Raw genomic sequence first — 18,310 nt, 5'->3', positions numbered from 1 at the left:
TTTGAGGAGGGATTCTTCCATGGCATGTCCACACAAAGGGCATTAACTAATCCATCCCTCCCTCATTTAAGTCTCTTTCTAAACTCACAACCATAAGCCAGTGACCTGGTCCATTACACTGGTTCCATTTGCCAATGCTAATGAAGATCCCTCCTAACATGGAACAGCTCCCCAAGTATCCAAGTGTGTGTGAAAACGCATTTCCAAACTGGGCTAGTTAAAATCCTAAATCAATATGTTTGTTTCCATCACAGATGTAAAATATACCTATTTCTAGGAAAATTGCTGTCAAGGTATGACTCAGCAGCTGACATTCGTACAACCACGATTTAATAATTTTAAGCTCTCGTTTTCAGTTTTTACGTTTAAAGTTTTCAAATTAAATTCTATACGTACACGAACAAAAGGGAACCCCTTCACACACAATCAGGTTTGAACACAGTTGAATGCCAAAGAGTTCAAAGTCCTGAGGGCTGCCTGTTCCAGGGGATCAGAGTAGGGACCCCGACTAGGGTTAGGACTGGGGAAGTCAGATCCCCACTCCCCTGGAGATGGATTAGATACCCAAAAGAAAGTCAGGCGAAAAAATGATCTACAGAGAGTTTCAACGTAAGAAATATGATCAGAGCAACAGATCTCAGAGACAGGTAGAAATAAGAGAAGGGTGGAAAGAAGTATATCAAAAAGAGGTATGAGCCACACATGGCAAGTTCTGAGATCAGGAGGGGAGGGAAAGTGATATGTAAGATCAGTTTCTACTGAGTAATCCCACATCCTGGTAGCATTTCTCTCATGTGTTGAGAGTGAATGATTTTTCTTTTAAATGCCTGCTTTCAACTTGAGTTTGGCGTGAGGACAGGTTGACATAATGAAGTGAGTACCACAAAGAGGATTTGCAGAGGTAAGGTAATGAGCTCCACCGTCAGGCTGAACAGAAGTCAAAGCCTGCTTCTGCTATTTCTGACAGGGTGTGACCTTGCCCAAACTAATGAACAACTCTGGACCTCAGTCTATTTAGCTGTAAATTGGGGCTAATAATGTCCAGCTCACAGGATTTTGTGAAGATTAAGCAAGATAACAAGAGTAAAAACTCAGTAAGGATTACCTTCCTTTCCTCTTCTTATTTTTGGAATAGATAATTGTCAGAAAAGGGGCAACATATTTGACTAGAAGGATGAGTGTATTGCTAAAAAGACCTTAAGGCATTGAAAGAATTTGGACATTTTTATCTACTGCACTTCGAGTCCTTGGAGTTTTTAAAAGATGAGCTTGGAGCTTCCCTGGTGGCACAGTGGTTGAGAGTCCGCCTGCCGATGCAGGGGACGCGGGTTCGTGCCCCGGTCCGGGAAGATCCCACATGCCGCGGAGCGGCTGGGCCCGTGAGCCATGGCCGCTGAGCCTGTGCGTCCGGAGCCTGTGCTCCGCAACGGGAGAGGCCACAACAGTGAGAGGCCCGCATACCGCAAAAAATAAATTAATTTAAAAAAATAAATAAATAAAAGGCATTAGATTAGAAGTGAAGTATATGCTTTGTTGGTTCCCCATTTCCAGGTTTTTATTAATACTGCGTTCACCAGTTCCCCCAAAAAAGCAGTGTTGGGCAAGTTTTCATAACTGTTTATTCATTATAAATAGTAAATATTTACTGCACTTTTTACAGGAAAGACATTTTTACAACACATTGTTGTTGGCTGAGGCTGCAACACGAAGGTAACGCTTCTCTTGATCCACCACCCCCGAAGACCAACGTAGGAACTAAACTCAGTACTATGTCTAGTCTCACTAACTCACTACGTCATAGTTCTTAACTCTAAAAGGAATGTACTTGTGCCTACCTCGTTCATGGTTCCAAGAATAGAAAGAAATAAATAACACTGCATTCCACCTTCCTGTTCCTCTTAACATCTCAAAAAACAAATTTATTGACATTCTAAAATGTCACCACACAAACGTATGTAAACCTCAGTTTCCTATCATCTTTCAATTTCAGGTATTATTGTATAATTTAAAAGTACATGACAGCCACATGGACATTTCTGGTGTCGCCCTGCCTTTCATAGAAAAGAGAAGAATGTAAACGAAGTCATTTTAAAAGCATTATTCTCAAACATGGTCTCTAATCAAAAGGAGCGAGCCGGGTATTGGTTGTCCAGCAAATGGCAAACATCACTGCATTCTACCACAATGAATCATGGGCTGCGAAAATAAAGCACCTGCAAAAATATAGTTCTGATTCTGTTTCTATGGCCCTGGCCAATGCCAAGGCATCCATGAGGTACACAGTATTGCACACTGATAAGCAGCTGTGGGAATGCACGTCACTTCTCCACCATGCCCTGCCCCCGCCCAGGTTGGCTTCCAAATGAAACTACATTGGGCAGATGTCACACACCTCTCCCACACTGAGAAAGAAAACAAGCTTTTCTTCTGGTTCCCCCATATCCTGTTAGCAAGACGTGTCCATCCAGGACATGTACTGACAACTGAATTACAGATGAGGATAAGATAACAAATAATTTATTTGGGAGGTCCTTTACATCTAGTCTTAACTTCCTAAAAATGGTGGCATTTATTTTTATATCCATTTCCAGTGTGTAAAAGTCAAGGATTCCTCCGTTCCTGCTTCATGGAGCGAGCAGTTTTCAGGTTGTAGAAGTGTCAGCATTGGACATCAAACTTGTTATACTTTATTCTCCGACTATATTTTCAGAACATTCTGCTTGCCCAAACCAGTCAAGATAAATCACACACACACACACACGCACACGCACACGCACACGCACACAAATGGAATGTTTTAGCTCCTTGATCATCAGCACTAAAGAGTTGGGACATTTGATATGTAGCCATGTTAAATCATTGCCTTAAAATGTTGCATTTGTCTTTTATTGTTCCGGATCTTCCTTTTCTCCACTGCTTTTGTCCAACACGTTCAAAAGAATTTGAAACCAACTACTGGAGAAAGAAAATCAATCATTCTCCTTTGTCTCCTGTCGAGACTGCCCCCCAAGAGGGTGATTTTTTTTTTTTCTGAGAAGATTCTTCACGTCTAGGCTGTGGAGACCGGAAACAGGGCCAGTTTAAGCTCCAAGTGGACAGTTCACTTATGCGATATCTGGCTTGAGATAATGAAAGGCACCTGTAAGGAAACACATGCAGCTTTTCAGGTCAGGCTGGGACAATTCACAGCAAGGGGCAAAATCAGCTACAGGCTGACAATGTCATATTTAATACCGAGGTATCAAAGGATCGAGACGAATATTTTTATTCCTAAGACAAGTTTGACAGAACTCTGTGTCCTTGGGATTATACCCCATATGATCCTTGAGCTGACCTCATTAAGAACATGTGTTTCTAATGCCAGAGGTTATTTCATTTTGGCCAACCCTTGTGTTTTACCTAGTGGCAATCAGCTTTCACGTCTCAGCAATTAATAACCGCAAGATGTTGCTGACATTGGTTAAGAAAATAATTATACTGGGAAGCCCTTGCTGGAAAAACCAGCTGGCTTTGCCACAAAATTGATACCAGGATGGAAGGCTTAATCATGCTGGCAGCTCCCCTTTCTCAAGGAAGAGTTAAAGTGTTCCACCCTTACAGGAGTAATTACCCCCTAGAAAGTCCAAGGCTTACTTTGTCCATACTGCCCATATTGGTAGCCTGTGACAGGGTCCATACTGTAGCCCGTGGTGCTATAGGTGGGTGGACAATAAGATTGAGAGGTTGGCAGACTGTCCAAGCTCTTCATATGGTCTAGTCTCTGACTGCAGCTGGCCGACACCGTCGTGGTAGGTTCCAGGCCCCCAGTGAGAGGCGAGAGCGCATAGTCGGTCTGGGGCTGATGGGGTACCCCACCGTGGTTGGTCAGGAGTCCCATTACCTAAAATAAACAGGCAGATTAGGAAGAAGTGAGAATGCAGGGAGGACCAGACCCTAGCCTGTAGCTGAAAGGATAACTGAAAAGTTATCTGGAAATCTGCTGTTAAAGAGCTGTCCCGAAGACGGTGACCTCCATTCAAAGCGGCAGAGATATTCCATCATGCCCAGTGATAGCATCTGACTGCAGTTTCAGAAAGAAGGAGAGGGGGAAAGGGGAAGGAGGGTAGGGGAAGAAGGGAAAAGAAAAAGAAGGAAGGAGAGAGGGTGGGAGAGAGAGGACACCGTGCCCCTAGTGATAAAATCATACTGGAAATTCAAAGAAGGAGGGACACAGGGACAGAAGGTTGGAAGGAGGAAGAAATTATATCTGTTCGTATCGAATCATGTTTAACCACGTATTTACAACTGGGAGCCTCACATGTCATTTTAAACAGGCATTTGCTTATATATTTTTTTAAGTTGAATCCAAATCTAATTCTTTTTGTGTATTTTGAGATCTCTATGTCTTTTTTCATAGAGTTCCCTCTCACGAAAACTCCACTCTCCGTTTTGGCCATCCTTCAGTAATTAGAAATTAGTACACCCTCCCTGATATTCCCTTGCGTTTTCCTCAGCCCTCTTACTGTGTAATTAGTACTTGGTCACCTACTTTGAATTACGAGAGCTCTGAGGGGAGTAATCTACCGATTTTCATATCCTCAGCACCTAACAGAGGGCGGGCACATATTAGGTACTGAATGAATGAATGAATGAATGGTAAGTGATTCTGCAAATAACTGCCCCTATTACCTAATCCTTTCATTTCTTCTCTAAACTAACATTTTCATAAGAAGCACTTAAAAAAAATGCCTGAAGAGCAAACATGTTATAAAAGTCTGCTCGGTTTTTTAAATAACCCTGGAGAGCAAGCGAACTTTTAAAAAAACAAAACTGTGATAACAGAACAACTTTCCGATTAGCACGGTGACAAGTTTCACAAACACAGGCTCGATGACCCTTACAACACCTCGTGATGGAAGCAAGTAGATAATTAATTTTGCATCTGGAAAACTGCCACCCAAGAGAGGAAGTGATTTTTCTCAACTTCATGCAAGTCAGTGGCAGGACTCAAAAAGCAATCGCAGAAGAAATCGACTGCTGAGTGAAGAGCTTCCAGAAAATATCACCTGCTTACAAAGTACTGCAATGCAGGGACCCACAACTGCACAGTATTTCCATCCTAGTCCTGTTGTATTTTAAGACGTTGGAAGCATATGGAGATTAAAGTGTACAAATAAGAGCGAGATGAGAGGGCAGTAATGAAACTCAACCCTGATTGTAGGTCTTGGGTTATCCACCAAGGTAATTCAGGCCACAGGATCCTGGATGGAGGGGTACCAGCAAGGCAGGAGGGAGGGATGAATCTCGCATTCCAGAAAGCTTCCTAAATTAGATTCCAAAACCAGTGAGGCCACAATCCCCTTTGGGAAGGGTTTGCATAACCCTCATAGCTAAACAAAATCTTCTTGAAATAAAGCTTTAAACGGATCCATCTTCAATTAGCCCCAAAAGACAAAAAAAAGAAAAAAGAAAAAGAGAAAACAAAACAGAATCTGTTCCACCTTCTATGGATTACCCTTTCTTCCTCCATTTTAACAAGCCATGATTCTCCTCACCATCCCACCCCGGCAAGTCTCTATTCTCCATTTCCTCGTCTCCCTTTCCCTTGAGCTCTTCTATGCGTGAGCAGATGGGAAGGCGGGCTGGTGTGGGGAAAGCAACACAGTCTTACCGAAATTTTTAAAGACATGCCAAGGGATCAAAATTTTCTTGAACTTGAGATTTTTCAAAATCTCTAAAAATTACTTATATTCAAAAAAATTGTATGTTTCAGAGCCTACTTTTGTTTTATTGGGCATTAGGGGAAAGTGAGAGTCACAGAGTAAAGTAAGAATAAGAGTCACAGCTAAAGGAGAATGAAAAGTCACCAGAACATGGGGCTCTCAGACACTGCTGATTACAGTAAGTTAATTACTTCATTTTCTCATTTAAAAAACCTGAACACAGCCCCAAATGCATTTATTTCCTGAATGTTCTTCCATCTATATATATTTTTTTCTTTTTTGCCTTTCTTTGAGTTCATGTAGATGATTTTGCAGTATATACTTGGAAAATTCATAAATGTCAATTGATATACTAATTTATTAAATATTTTCTTTCAGCCCAAATTACGAACGTCTATTAGAAGAGAAGTCTTTAAAGTAGAGGTTGTTCAGTGCCAAACACACTCCTTTCAAATCAGGAGTACCTCTCTGTGTACTGGTCTAATGGGCAAGAATGGACAAGGAAAATTAAAAGATTAAAAATGTGATATTTTTAATGAAAGGGGGATTATGGCACAGGGCACAAATAGTTTACTGTGTAAATAATCTGTGCTAAGTTTTTTAAAAAAGCACTTAGAAAAATCAACTTTGTAACTGTATAAATTCAAAGAAAAATAGGCAGTGGTACTGGATAAAAGGAAATATATTTTTAGTAGTGTCCTTCATGAAGATACTTACTTGAAATTCTGTTAATGGTATACCTCTTTAAGGAAGAAATGGAATACTCTATACACAGCCACAGTTGAAGAGTAATAGAAGAATTTTATTCAAAACATGCACACTCTCCCATGAGCTATATGTACATTTTTGTGATAAAATTTTTTTAATCCTCTGCCATATATTTCTTGTTTGCATAACTTTGAAGGCCGCAATAATTCTGAATATGGGAGGAAAAAAACATGAAGACCCTAAAAGAGAAGAAATGAGTCCTTCCTAGAAGCAAAATTCAGCTGATGATGTTCACGTAGCAACTTTTTGCAGCTGTTGAATTAGAAAATACCTTAGGACAGGAAGACCTTGAAATATATCTGTTGGAGGATGGAGAACATACAGTACCATCTGCCAAGGCTATATTCTAGGGCAAGAGAAAGACAGCTCCTTAAAGGTGCCAGGGCACAGTGTCCTAAAGACATCCCAGCTCATGATCCAGTCAGGAGGGATGGCTGCTGTGTGAATGGAATAAGAGGGATGCTTGATAGATCTTCGTGTCACTATTATGACTGTGACACACCGGAAGCTCGTGACAGCTCCTGCTTTAGCAACTGCCCTTAGCTCAGCAGCCCAATACCTGCGGAAGCTAATGTGAGAAAATAAAGAGGACCAGAGAGACCCATTATCTTGCTTAGAGACAGATATTCTCCCACGAGTTTTTCTTTCCGCTGTGATGGTCACACATTGTAATCATGACTTCTTTCTCAAGAATTGGATGAGGATGGGAAAAGCAGCACTAATACTTCCCTACATTTGCTCTGAAATGGAAATTAATGAATAACGACAACGAACGCAATTTATTTCACACTGAGAAAACCTGAGAAATGTACATCGTTGTAACAGCTTCTTATTTAAAAATTAAAAAGGAAATCTGTGTTGGAAAAGAAAAATAACTATATCAATACAAAATGCATTACTCTCCCCTAACATAATTTAAAACCTCAAATCTCTATGGAAGGGTCCCATTACATTTGTATGTACATTTCTTTAAAAGCAATTTTGCTATTTAATGTGGTTCAAGGGAAGCTATGGAAATTTCTTTCTGCTGCACAAAGTTGGTAAACAGACTTCTTAGAACTCCCCCAATGTGGTCATGGAATGTCTTCCAGTCATATTTTCTTTTTAAGAATATTGTCAGGATCTCTTTCATATAAGCTTTTCCTACAGCAATTTGTAATTCAAAGCCTAAAATAAAATCTCCATTGGTTGCCAAGTGGGGGACTTTTCCTCATAAGCCATTAATAAGCTATTTCTATTACAGGGATGGCATTTTTGCCTGATTTTATTTTATTTTTTAATTTGAGGTAAGAGAAACACAATTGCCTGGTTTTCACAAACAATTTCACAGGAAAAGAAATAGACTCAGGGCTAATCAGTTCTGTCTACTGAACATCAATCACATTCTTATTAAATGTCAGATGAGTCCAGGAACTGCAATGAACAGGAAAAGTTTTCCTTTTATAAAGATCTCTGTTCTGTCTCCTTGGGAATGGAGGTGGGAGGAGGATTTTTTTATTTTTTATTTTTTTTCACTTTTAGTTGAGTACAACTCTTAGGTGAGACATCTGGAAAAAAATCTATTAAGTATACCAGTAACTTGTTACCTCCGAAACACTTCCCAGACACCGTTTCTAAATTGTTTTATGGCTAACCTTTAAAAACAAATTCAAGCCTTAGAATCTTGAACTGGGACTTCTGCTGGTTCCTCAGTCATTCCCTTTATTAGAGACTTGGTTGAAGATCTTTTTAAGCTCATTCTCAAGTTTCAGAATTCCAAAGAAGTTGTTTATATCTTGATTGGAAGATTATATGGTTCAGGAAAAACTAACTCTTTACAATTGCTTCATGCCATATTTCTCTTGAATTAATTTTCCTATTGTAAGATTAAATATAAAAGATAAAAAACTATGAGTCAAGCTAAGATTTACATTGAAAACAATGTGTCTGGAAAATATCCGTCTTGGCTTAAGTGTTATGATGTTGCCATCAGTTGAAAGTGCTCAGAGCTTATCAGAAATCTAAAATGATTTAGCAAATTATGGTGTACGTCTAGGCGCTTCTTTTTTTCCTTAGCAGGAATCCTGGTTCATGTCTTTATTTACATTTTTGCTCTTAAGTAATCAGATGCTTTTCTGATTTAACATTTAATAATACACATTTAGTTGCATTTTAGAAAACCACTGTGAATTACAGCTTTGTATGACATAAAGGGTTTTTTTTTTATAGCTTCTGCACTTTTCTCAAAAGGCTAATGATGATAAACTTTTAAAATTTGGATATAATTTATTCCCACAACCAAACAAAAAATTCAAATGTTTATGCACGTGTTTTTTTGCCGATACGGGTACTACTGGAGTTATGTTCTGCTTAAATATCAGTGACTGTATCTTTGAGGCTGTAACTAACCCTAAACTTGAACAGCGGAGATTTCCCTGAAAATGTTGTCTTCAGATTCAAATGCCTTGGGAATTATCCTGCAGTTGATTAGCATCTAAATAATTAGATTTTTTGGCCCTGTCTGTTTGAAAGCTGTAAGAGGGAAGTTGCCCGAAGGCAGAAGTTTCTAGCAAGGTAAGGATGGTGACCTTCTCACCCACCCAGAGTTACGGGAAGGGCATGGCTGACCTTTACCTAACCAGACAGAAAACCAGTGCATGTAAAATGTCCAGCTAAATACACACTTATTTTACTTTAATCCTTAGCTAACATTTTAAAGTAGCTATGTTTCACACATGATGCAAAAGCATGCGTGTCAGACAAGTGTGGTTCATATGGTGCGTATATTTCCAAGTTTCATTTGTAAAGATCACAGTGAGTACCTTCTCAGTTAAACTCTGTTATATGTGCTTTAATCTCCAGCTCTGTGACAAGTTACAGAATGAATTTTACTTTATTGATTCTTTAGAATACCTCTTTCTCAATAGACCTAAGCTGTCAAATGGGTAGCACTATTCTTTAGAGACTGATGACTAAAATATAAACCTAGGCAAAAAAATTAGCATAGAAATGGCTTGCAAGAGACACATATACACATACAGAGTTTACTTCTAGACAATGATGAACAATCATATCGTGTCCATCTATTATCAATAAAATAAAGCCCATTAAGAAAAAGCTCATTTCACCTAAATGAAAAAGTATGGTTCATACAGTTGGTATCTGACTATGTTAGACCCACCATGGGCTGTAATAAAATTCTCATATGTTTTAATTCATTTACGCATGCCTGCATTTAATATGCTTTGTGACCATGTCTACAATTAATATGATTTATGAGAAAAGAACATGTGTGATATTGGGGGGGTAGGGTGTAGCATATTTTTTCTTCTGTGAATGAAAAATATAGCAAAACGGCTCAAGGAAAATTGTTGGCTGTTAGCATATTAAGATGGACTGACAGAGCCCTGAGTAAACTTGGGGGAGTTAATGATATCCTCTTATCTGACCCTGACACATTTGCAGCATGTAATTTACAGAAGCTCTGTCCAGGGAATCTTGACAAATGCTCCTAAGGATGTCAGGGCAATGTTCCATTCTAATGTAAAACAGATGTGGGTCAGATACCCTCATTCATCACTTAACACAGAGAGTCTCAAACTCTTTCTGAGAGGAATGACATTACCTGCTGTTAACTCTTCTCATTTCAGGAAACAACAGCAGCCTTCTATCTAGCACTCAAACCTATCACCATTTCAAAAACATGAGTGTAGAAAATTAAGCATATATCTTGGTTTAATTTTATGACTACTTCTGGACACGTTTGCTAAATATTAATTGACCTCTTGAGACCTAGGATTCCAAATATAGAAAGGGAAAAGCTCTACACTTGGGCATCCCACGGTACTTCAGTGAGATGGTGCTTAAAACTTTACCTCTAATTGCCCATAAGCTAAGCCTGCATTCAAGAAAATGCAGGGCTGATTCACCTAATAACCATTCCTAAAAGCACACCTTGCTGAATCTTAACTGCCCAGTTCTGTCTGAGATTCACACAGAGCTTTACAATAACCTAGGTGTCCACGTTACCTTTTCGAAAGAAGGACCTCCACACTGACCCTCTGAAGCATAGGGGTGCTGGGCTACACTGTATCTTCACTCCCCAAAAACTTCCCCTTCCACCCAATACTACAACTGTGTGTAGGGCAGACATTCCAGCCTACTGAGGGAGGAAAAAATTTGCCCCGCTCAACAGTGAAATTTCTTCTTTCTTCCAGATCATGTGTGATACAGGCAAATGTTTCTGTGGCTGCCCAAAGTCCATGTCATAAGACTCCATCTACTAAACGCCTGAAGATTACAGAAGAGAAACTTCCCTACACTTCTCTTCATGTGAAGGAAGATAAATCCTTAGGACAGAGAAAAGAGCCAACTGAAAAGATCAAGTGATACTGATTTAATGAGTAGATATCAGGAAAGTTGTTTCTATTAACTATGGGAAATCAGTGCACAGCCTTGCAAAAGTCTGAGAATGAACTTACCCTTCGGGAAGTGTTTTCTGCCCTGTTTCACAGGTTTTGTGTTAAGGCAGAATAAGCTTTCATTTAAGATGCATGGAAATGTGTAACAACTCTATACATATGGGACAACATCTGAGAATACAGTCTTCTAAGGACCAGAAGCTACTATTCCGGTAAGCTAAAGTCCTACCTACTTTAATTCCCCACCTTCCCGACTCCAGGGACACTGGACCAATAAAGATGTTGCAGTGCTTTTCTACCTGCAAACTTACTTGTGTTCTTGATCATAAATTGGGCAGTGGCTATGTCTCCTATTCCCAGGCAACTTGAAGTAGCTGGCAACATCCAGGACCCACAGTGAGGCCATATACATAGTTCTTTGACCTACAGAAATTAAATCTGCTCCTACAGATCTTGACAAAATAGAGTCTTTGTAATTTAGTGATAAAAGGAATACTCCCCAATCAGTTAAATCAAAATTACTTAGATTGCCCCTTACTTTCTAAAACCTTGCACCTGTTGTTTTAGCTACCTTTCTCTTTTGCTGGTGAGAGAGAAGTATAGCGTTCATAAGATTCTCCTGCCTTTGAGGTATCTAGTATCATAAAAGCTAGACTGTAGATTTTTTAAAAATGAGTTCCTGTCAATATTATATTTCAAGGGGCTTCCCTGGTGGTACACTGATTAAGAATCTGCCTGCCAGTGCAGGGGACATGGGTTTGAGCCCTGGTCCGGGAAGATCCCACATGCCGTGGAGCAACTAAGCCCGTGAGCCACAATTACTGAAGCCTGTGTGCCACAGTACTGAAGCCTGTGCGCCACACTGCTGAACCCCGTGCACCTAGAGCCCGTGCTCCTCAACAAGAGAAGCCACTGCAGTGAGAAGCCCACGCACCGCAACGAAGAGTAGCCCCCCGCTCACCACAACTAGAGAAAGCCCGTGTGCAGCAACGAAGACCCAATGTAGCCAAAAATAAATAAATAAATAATTTTTTAAAATTACATGTCAATAAATCAAAATAAGAATAGGAAACAACAGGACAACCCTGTCCCCTCCCTACTCTTAGCCCCATGGAATGAAGGATGGTTGCCTCTTCTTTTCATTTTAGTGGGTTCTCATGTTATTGTGATCTGAATTACTCAAACAAAACCAATTTTTGTACATTGTATTTCTGGGGAGTATCATATCCCAGTAGCATTACAATGACTGCATTCTGAATGGACACCAATATGTGTCCTTAGGTCTTTAAAATGTCTGAGTAGAATACCTTAAAATACCCCAGTCCACCAAGAAACTGCTTTTCCTTTGATGGTATTCAGCTTCCACATTTGTCTTATTCATCAGGGACAAAGAAAAGTATGTCTTTTTGTCAGAGGCCTGCATGATATTTTTCAGCAAACAATAATGAGAGCTCTGTTGCAACAAACAGTATTATCACTTTATCAAAATGCATTTAATCCTTTTAAGTACTGTGTTTCTCAGCGTAGCTCTATAGGGTGACTCTTTTGCAATATCTCCCAAGTTTAACAGGAGGATGAAACAGAAGCTGAGATAGTTTAAGCAACTTGCCTGAAGACACACAGCTAGTGAGTGGCTGTTAAGTACTGGAATCTACTAAACAGGAATTCTCTCTGTTTTTACTCCCTTTTTCTGCCTATCTTAACATTATTAAGCAGTTAATAGCTTCTTCTTTAAAATTACTCTTTTTCCTGCTAAGGTCACTTGCAGAGGGTGACAATGTATTGAAGCAGGAGATAACATCAGACATTAAATAGAAGGAACATTCACTAGTGAAAAAAAATTAAAGAACAGTTCTAGAAATGGACAAATCATGAGTTGGGTCTCTACCCATTTTTTTCATTCAGCACTTCCTAGGAAATGTTCCTCAAAACTTGGTAGTCTGATACTCAACAAAAGGGATCCCCAGTTAAATTAGAGAACACTGAGTTAAACAAACATGTTTCTATACTGCAAGGCTCGTCAGAGCCTTTAGTAGGCTAATGTGCACTGCCACTCTGAAAGGTAAAGGGATATAATTTGAAATATTTACCAAATCGTTGGCTCAAAATCCTTTTTCCCCAAACCACTATTTCAAAGAGCCCACTTTGGGGAACAAGCCTTTATTATGAGACACTGTTTGGTTTCTGGGTGTTCAAAGATGATTATGACCTAGTATCATGCTTCTAGAAGCTCATGGTCCAAAGGGGGATGGATATGTTATAATACAGTGTGGTATGTATTTTAACAAGGTATAAACACACTAATGTAGCATCAACGGAGACTAAAGTAAGAAATTCTGCCTACAAGTGTCATAGAAGGGTTCATACTGAACTAGAAATTTTCCCTTGGAATCTTATATATAGAGGGTCGGCTCTTTAGAGGGTTTTTACACTTGATCTTAGCCAAAAGGCCGAGAAGTGATACAGAGGCTTTTTGAATCGGCAACTGTTTAATTAGATTTTGTAATGCAAGCTACCCAGAATGAGACATCAGCATTTTGTGGAGGGAAAAGATGGTTATTTCTTTAAATAATGCCTGCATCCTTCATTAGTTCAGTGCTGAGGACAGCCTGCCCAGTCATCTCACAGCTCCAAAATATTCCCCGCAAGGTAGAAACACAACCCTTTGATTCCACAAAATGCACTATCTCAAAGGGTCTCCCAATTTACCATCTTTTCCATTGATCAGTGGAGACAATACAATCACTAATCTCAGAAACTCTGGTTTACTGAACTCTAGCTACATGTCGAGAGGAATTTTTAAATATGACACTATACATTGAAAAATATACACCTCTGATGAAACCCAGACTGTTCTGCAGAGACAGATTCTTTAAAAAAAAAAAAAAATAGTATACAACGAATGACTGAATCCAGTCTTCTGTGTCTGCAGTACAAAGCACACATTCAGCCTCTAATTGAATAAATATGCAAGTATTGAGATTTCTATAGATATTGCCATTTTGCAAATGCAGTAATAAATTAAAAGCTTTACATTGCATTCCAACCACATATAAAGGGTTGATTCAGACCATTGGCCTCACACTAGAATTCAGCACGGCTTTCCTATGTTTTACTGACGAAAAAGAAAACCTTTTTATTCCAGTAGCTTAGTTATGGACCAAGCGATCACACTCAATTTTTTCTCTTCAATGCCTAAAGGAATTCAAATGGGCCTAAATACCTTGGGGTTGTTACATTTTTTGTCCAATGTACAAGAGAAAGTAGCTGATGGAATTTCTACATAAATCAATTGAATTCACAAAAAAATTTTATTTCAGCAAGAAAGGTTTTCTTGTGGCTCATTTCAGTGACATGACGTAAGATTCAGTCACTGGTGGCTGCTGCTCCCTTCCTTTCTTTTAAAAAGAGATTTTGGCCAGGTACTTGCTTCTCTCACAATTCTCCAACTAACTCAAGAGGCTGTGGCTAGAGCTGACATAAACCAGGGCTCTCCTCGCGCTCTTTAAGGGTAGCAACCACAGCCTTCGGAGAAAGACCAAAGGCACCAGGTCAGTTACAGCCTGCATTGATTCAACAAATGGATTAGCAACAACGTTTTCACCACGAAGCAGAATATCTTGAAAACCTAATATGGAGGAATGGAAACATGCAAATGGCCAGTGGTTACTCTGGTGTAGCTGAAATGGGCTTATTTATGATCGTAAACATCCTTGAGCCTTCATAAACATGTAAAAGGCTTCTGCAGCCCTGGTTGTGAGCTCATGAGTTGCTTTAGAAATGAAACAGAAAGAGGCTGAATCTTCGGAGAGGCTGCCACTCTTGCACAGAATGTCTCTCTGTCCAAGCTTTGTTTGACACCCAATCAATCTCTTTAATCAAAAGCACTCCTTTTTCTTCCACAGATGAATTTCTGGAAATTGTAAGAAGGGAGTGCCTTTGTTTGGAAATGAGTTGGTGGCAGGCCACCTGTTTGTCTGGTTCTTCACGATGATAAAGGTAGGTTGAGGGCACAGGATCTGCAACCTGTGTGTGAAATGGACAAAACAAATGGCCTGGCATCAAGCAGCTTCTGGATGTGTGCCCAAAATGTCCAGAAAAATAGCTCTCCTGAAACAGGAGCTGGCCCCGCCATCACGGTAAATCTTACTGCTTTTACATGTATCAACAGTACTAAAGAAGACCAAGGAATTGCTATACCACAGTGAAAAGGATATTCTCTCTATACAAAACAGAAAAGTACCCATCTCAACCATTCTGAATGACTATACCCCATTCGCATAACAAACTGATGTGTAGTAAATCGCACACCTTCGATGGACAAAAATCCTTCATCTTGCCTTGCAGCTAAGGAATTTGAGATACTTGTGAACACTGTGGTCCAGGAAATGACAAGCAAAATCAAAAGCAGTCTTGAGTTCTGTGTACACATATTAATGCTTAAATGCTTCTCCCTAGTAAGTTTCAGGAGTAACAAATGTTTGTCAAAAGAAACGGTGCTGAGCAATTGAAATCTGATTTGAAATGGAACCACGACAGTCTAATACATATATGCATGAAATGGAGAAGCTGCCTAATAAGCGTAGCTGACACCAAATATGCAATTTACATACATTACACACTGATAATCTCAATTTTAATATTATTCTTTAAAAGTAACTGGATGGGTGGTGGAGTTAAAATTTTTCTTTTATAAAATGTGAATAAGAACAAAAGTGTATCCTGACGTCTTCCACCATTAACCACAACCTCCTTAGTGTAAAGATATATCTGCTCTTTCTTGGGTCCGTTTCAGAGGCAGTATCTCATCCCCACAGAGCTGTGATGATTCAACCAGACTTAACAGATGAATGGTCGATAAACTTGATGAGATCTGCAGACCTGCTCTTTGTTCCTGAGGTGCTGAGTGGTGAGCAAACATTTAAGCGTGTTTAAGCCTGGTACACAAATCTTTATGAGAATTTTTTCTTTCCTCAGTACATTATCCATGAAATAGGACAGGTGTACTGGTTATTCAATTACATCTTACACAAACCTGGCCAAAATTTGAAATAAGGCCTCTGAGCATAGATCTTACTGTGGGGATTTATTAATAACAGTTAAAAGTTGTCTATAACAAACGTTTTTTTTGTAATTTAAGCCGATTTTCTTATTTTATCATTGGTTTCACTCATAAACCAGAAACGAAAATCGGCCCATCTGTTCTAAACATAAAATGTGTTCATAATAATCCAGATTTATACCAAATGTATTTTTAAGTATTGCTGAATTGAGAGAGTACTCCAAATTTATAGCCTCTGAGGTTACAAAGAGGACTTCCTCTTTTTAAGGAGGAAAATGCTTAAAATGAACGTAGGAAAGGCTCAGAAAGCTTCTTGGATATCAAATGGCTCCGTAGGAAAAAAAAAAATGTCAATGATATAAGAGTAAATGAATCAAAACCATATGGATCAAATTTTCCCTAAAATATACAGTTTGAAAAATTAAGGAGGAAAAGTGCTTGGCAAAATGTGTTTTAGGTTTTACCAAACCCAAAACATTCAAAGAATCATTTGCAATGGTTGATGAACCCTAAATGCAGCCAACTTGGCCCATTTTTGTATACTACATAACAATAAAAAAAAGCTTCCTAGATAACTTCCTAGTGTAACCCACTGATACTGTATTTCACTCAAGAAATCATTAGAAGCTGTCACCAGAAACCGTGGCGTTTGTAGGAGTAGGGGGGTGCCTGAAACGATATAAGTGTGTTCATTTAATTGGCCTTGTTTTGGGGGTTTGGCTCTGCGTGTTTGGGAGGTGGGGGGAGCAGTGAGGGTAATGTTTCTTGCAAAGGAAAGTTAATTAGAAGAACATGGGCCAAACGTTAATTAGTCTCACGTCTTGAGCACGAGAATATGGTAGTATTTCCTTGGCACTCCGTAGTCCAAGTCGGCATTCCTTTTTTTCTCCTGCACATGCAGGAAGGTGCTGGGAACACACCAGCTGGGTTTGGAGGGGAAATACGTGGTCTCTATTTCCCTTTGCTCTTTCTGTGGTGTTCCCACACCAAGAAAACACAACTTTTCAAAAGAGGGTGCTACTGCAGGGTAGAGGGAGTTGAATGGTTTCCTTCTCAGATCGTGTTTTGTCATTCATCATAAAAGCCTCATCTCCTGAAAGGGTTATATAGTTCAAATGGTCCTAGAAATTCAGAGACAGTAGAAAATTTCAAGGGAATTAGCCTATTCCCAACCCACCCATCCCTGAGAATCTCAAGTTCCCTGACAAATCCAGCTTTTGAGGGAGTGTGAAGCCCAGCCCTCCATCTGTGAAGGCTTTTGACGGTTCCTGCAGGAAAATCAAGTTGAATATCAGTGCTGGAGCCCATGGAAAACTTTCTACAGCATTATGCTCCTTCAGCAAGTGAAATGTGTAATTTCGTTTATTAAAGAACTAGTAATAACTGCAAGAGAGGTAGACTTGGCTTTTAACTCTGCCAGTGACTCTAACTGTGTTGCACTGGCCTCAGCTTTTGCATAAATAAAATGGGAATATTCCCCAGATACAGTTATGGATTCCCTCAGAACAAGACACACTTTTCCAATGATTCAGTAACACACAGACACTTTTAGCAACTTGAGGAAGGATACGACCAAAGCTTCTAAAAGTTTTCATCAGGATTCTGAGATTTGGAATGTCATAGATGCCTGTCAGTCTACTACTACTCTAATCCCACCAGCTGGACAGTGGAACCTTTTCCTGATTCACTGCTTCACACCCATCCCTCCCGAAGCTGAGAATTTCTCTGGGAAAAGCACTGAGGGAATCTAAGAAACACCATTTGACTAATGGCTCTGATTCCAAGCATTTTTTTTTTTTTTTTTTTTTTTTTTTTAGGCCGCAGGTCATGAGAGATCTTAGTTTCCTGAACCCGCGGCCCGGGCAGTGAAGCACGGAGTCTTGCCCACTGGACCAAAAAGGAAGTCCCTGATTCCAAGCTTTAAAAGAATCTTTGCTCAAGGGAGCTGATATGTTAGAGACCCCAAGGGAAAATCAACTACATCCCTCACACCAACAGAGAAACAATTTGCTTATCATAATGGTGTCTATTAATTCTTTGACAAGAAACTAGAAAGCCGATTTCACAATGGTTCACATACTTTCTAACTCATGATTTCCAAGTCTGAATGGCAAACAACACATCAATTTCGATGACACTAAGAAAAGAATCAAATAAAATAGCATCCACTAAAGAGATTTACAATGAATTGATCATAATGACTCAAAAAACTTTAGCTCCAATTCAGTTTAAATGAACAGGTAGGTAAAGACCTATGATGAAGAGTAAAGGCAGGGAATAGGTAAGATGCAAAGTTACATATTATATAACATAGAACATGCATACTATCTCAATTATATGTGTGTGTGTGTGTGTGTGTGTGTGTGTGTGTGTGTGTG

At 39.5% G+C, this 18,310-nt stretch overlaps 1 protein-coding gene across 2 annotated transcripts in view; it reads right to left on the bottom strand.

Annotated features, from left to right (window-relative positions):
- Positions 1–1,602: 1,602 nt before the first annotated feature.
- The window catches only part of PAX3 (paired box 3), a 96,499-nt gene continuing 79,791 nt past the window's right edge, over positions 1,603–18,310 (bottom strand). Inside the window, exons 8-9 of one of the 2 annotated variants that reach the window (XM_027120314.1) lie at positions 3,634–3,880; positions 1,603–3,139 (exon numbers count right to left, since the gene is read on the bottom strand). In XM_027120314.1, the coding sequence (XP_026976115.1) occupies positions 3,105–3,139; positions 3,634–3,880 (282 nt within the window). In that variant the 3' untranslated portion in view covers positions 1,603–3,104. The remainder of the gene's footprint in view (positions 3,140–3,633; positions 3,881–18,310) is intronic. The other variant, XM_027120320.1, reaches the window with a different exon arrangement.

The sequence above is a fragment of the Aethalodelphis obliquidens genome, unplaced genomic scaffold (assembly GCF_003676395.1).
Source record: "Aethalodelphis obliquidens isolate GAN/ISIS:26980383/991018 unplaced genomic scaffold, ASM367639v1 scaffold2, whole genome shotgun sequence".
NCBI classification, from domain to species: domain Eukaryota; kingdom Metazoa; phylum Chordata; class Mammalia; order Artiodactyla; family Delphinidae; genus Aethalodelphis; species Aethalodelphis obliquidens.
Note: the sequence above shows the minus strand (reverse complement) of the source record. Positions and strands in the feature narration are given on the sequence as shown.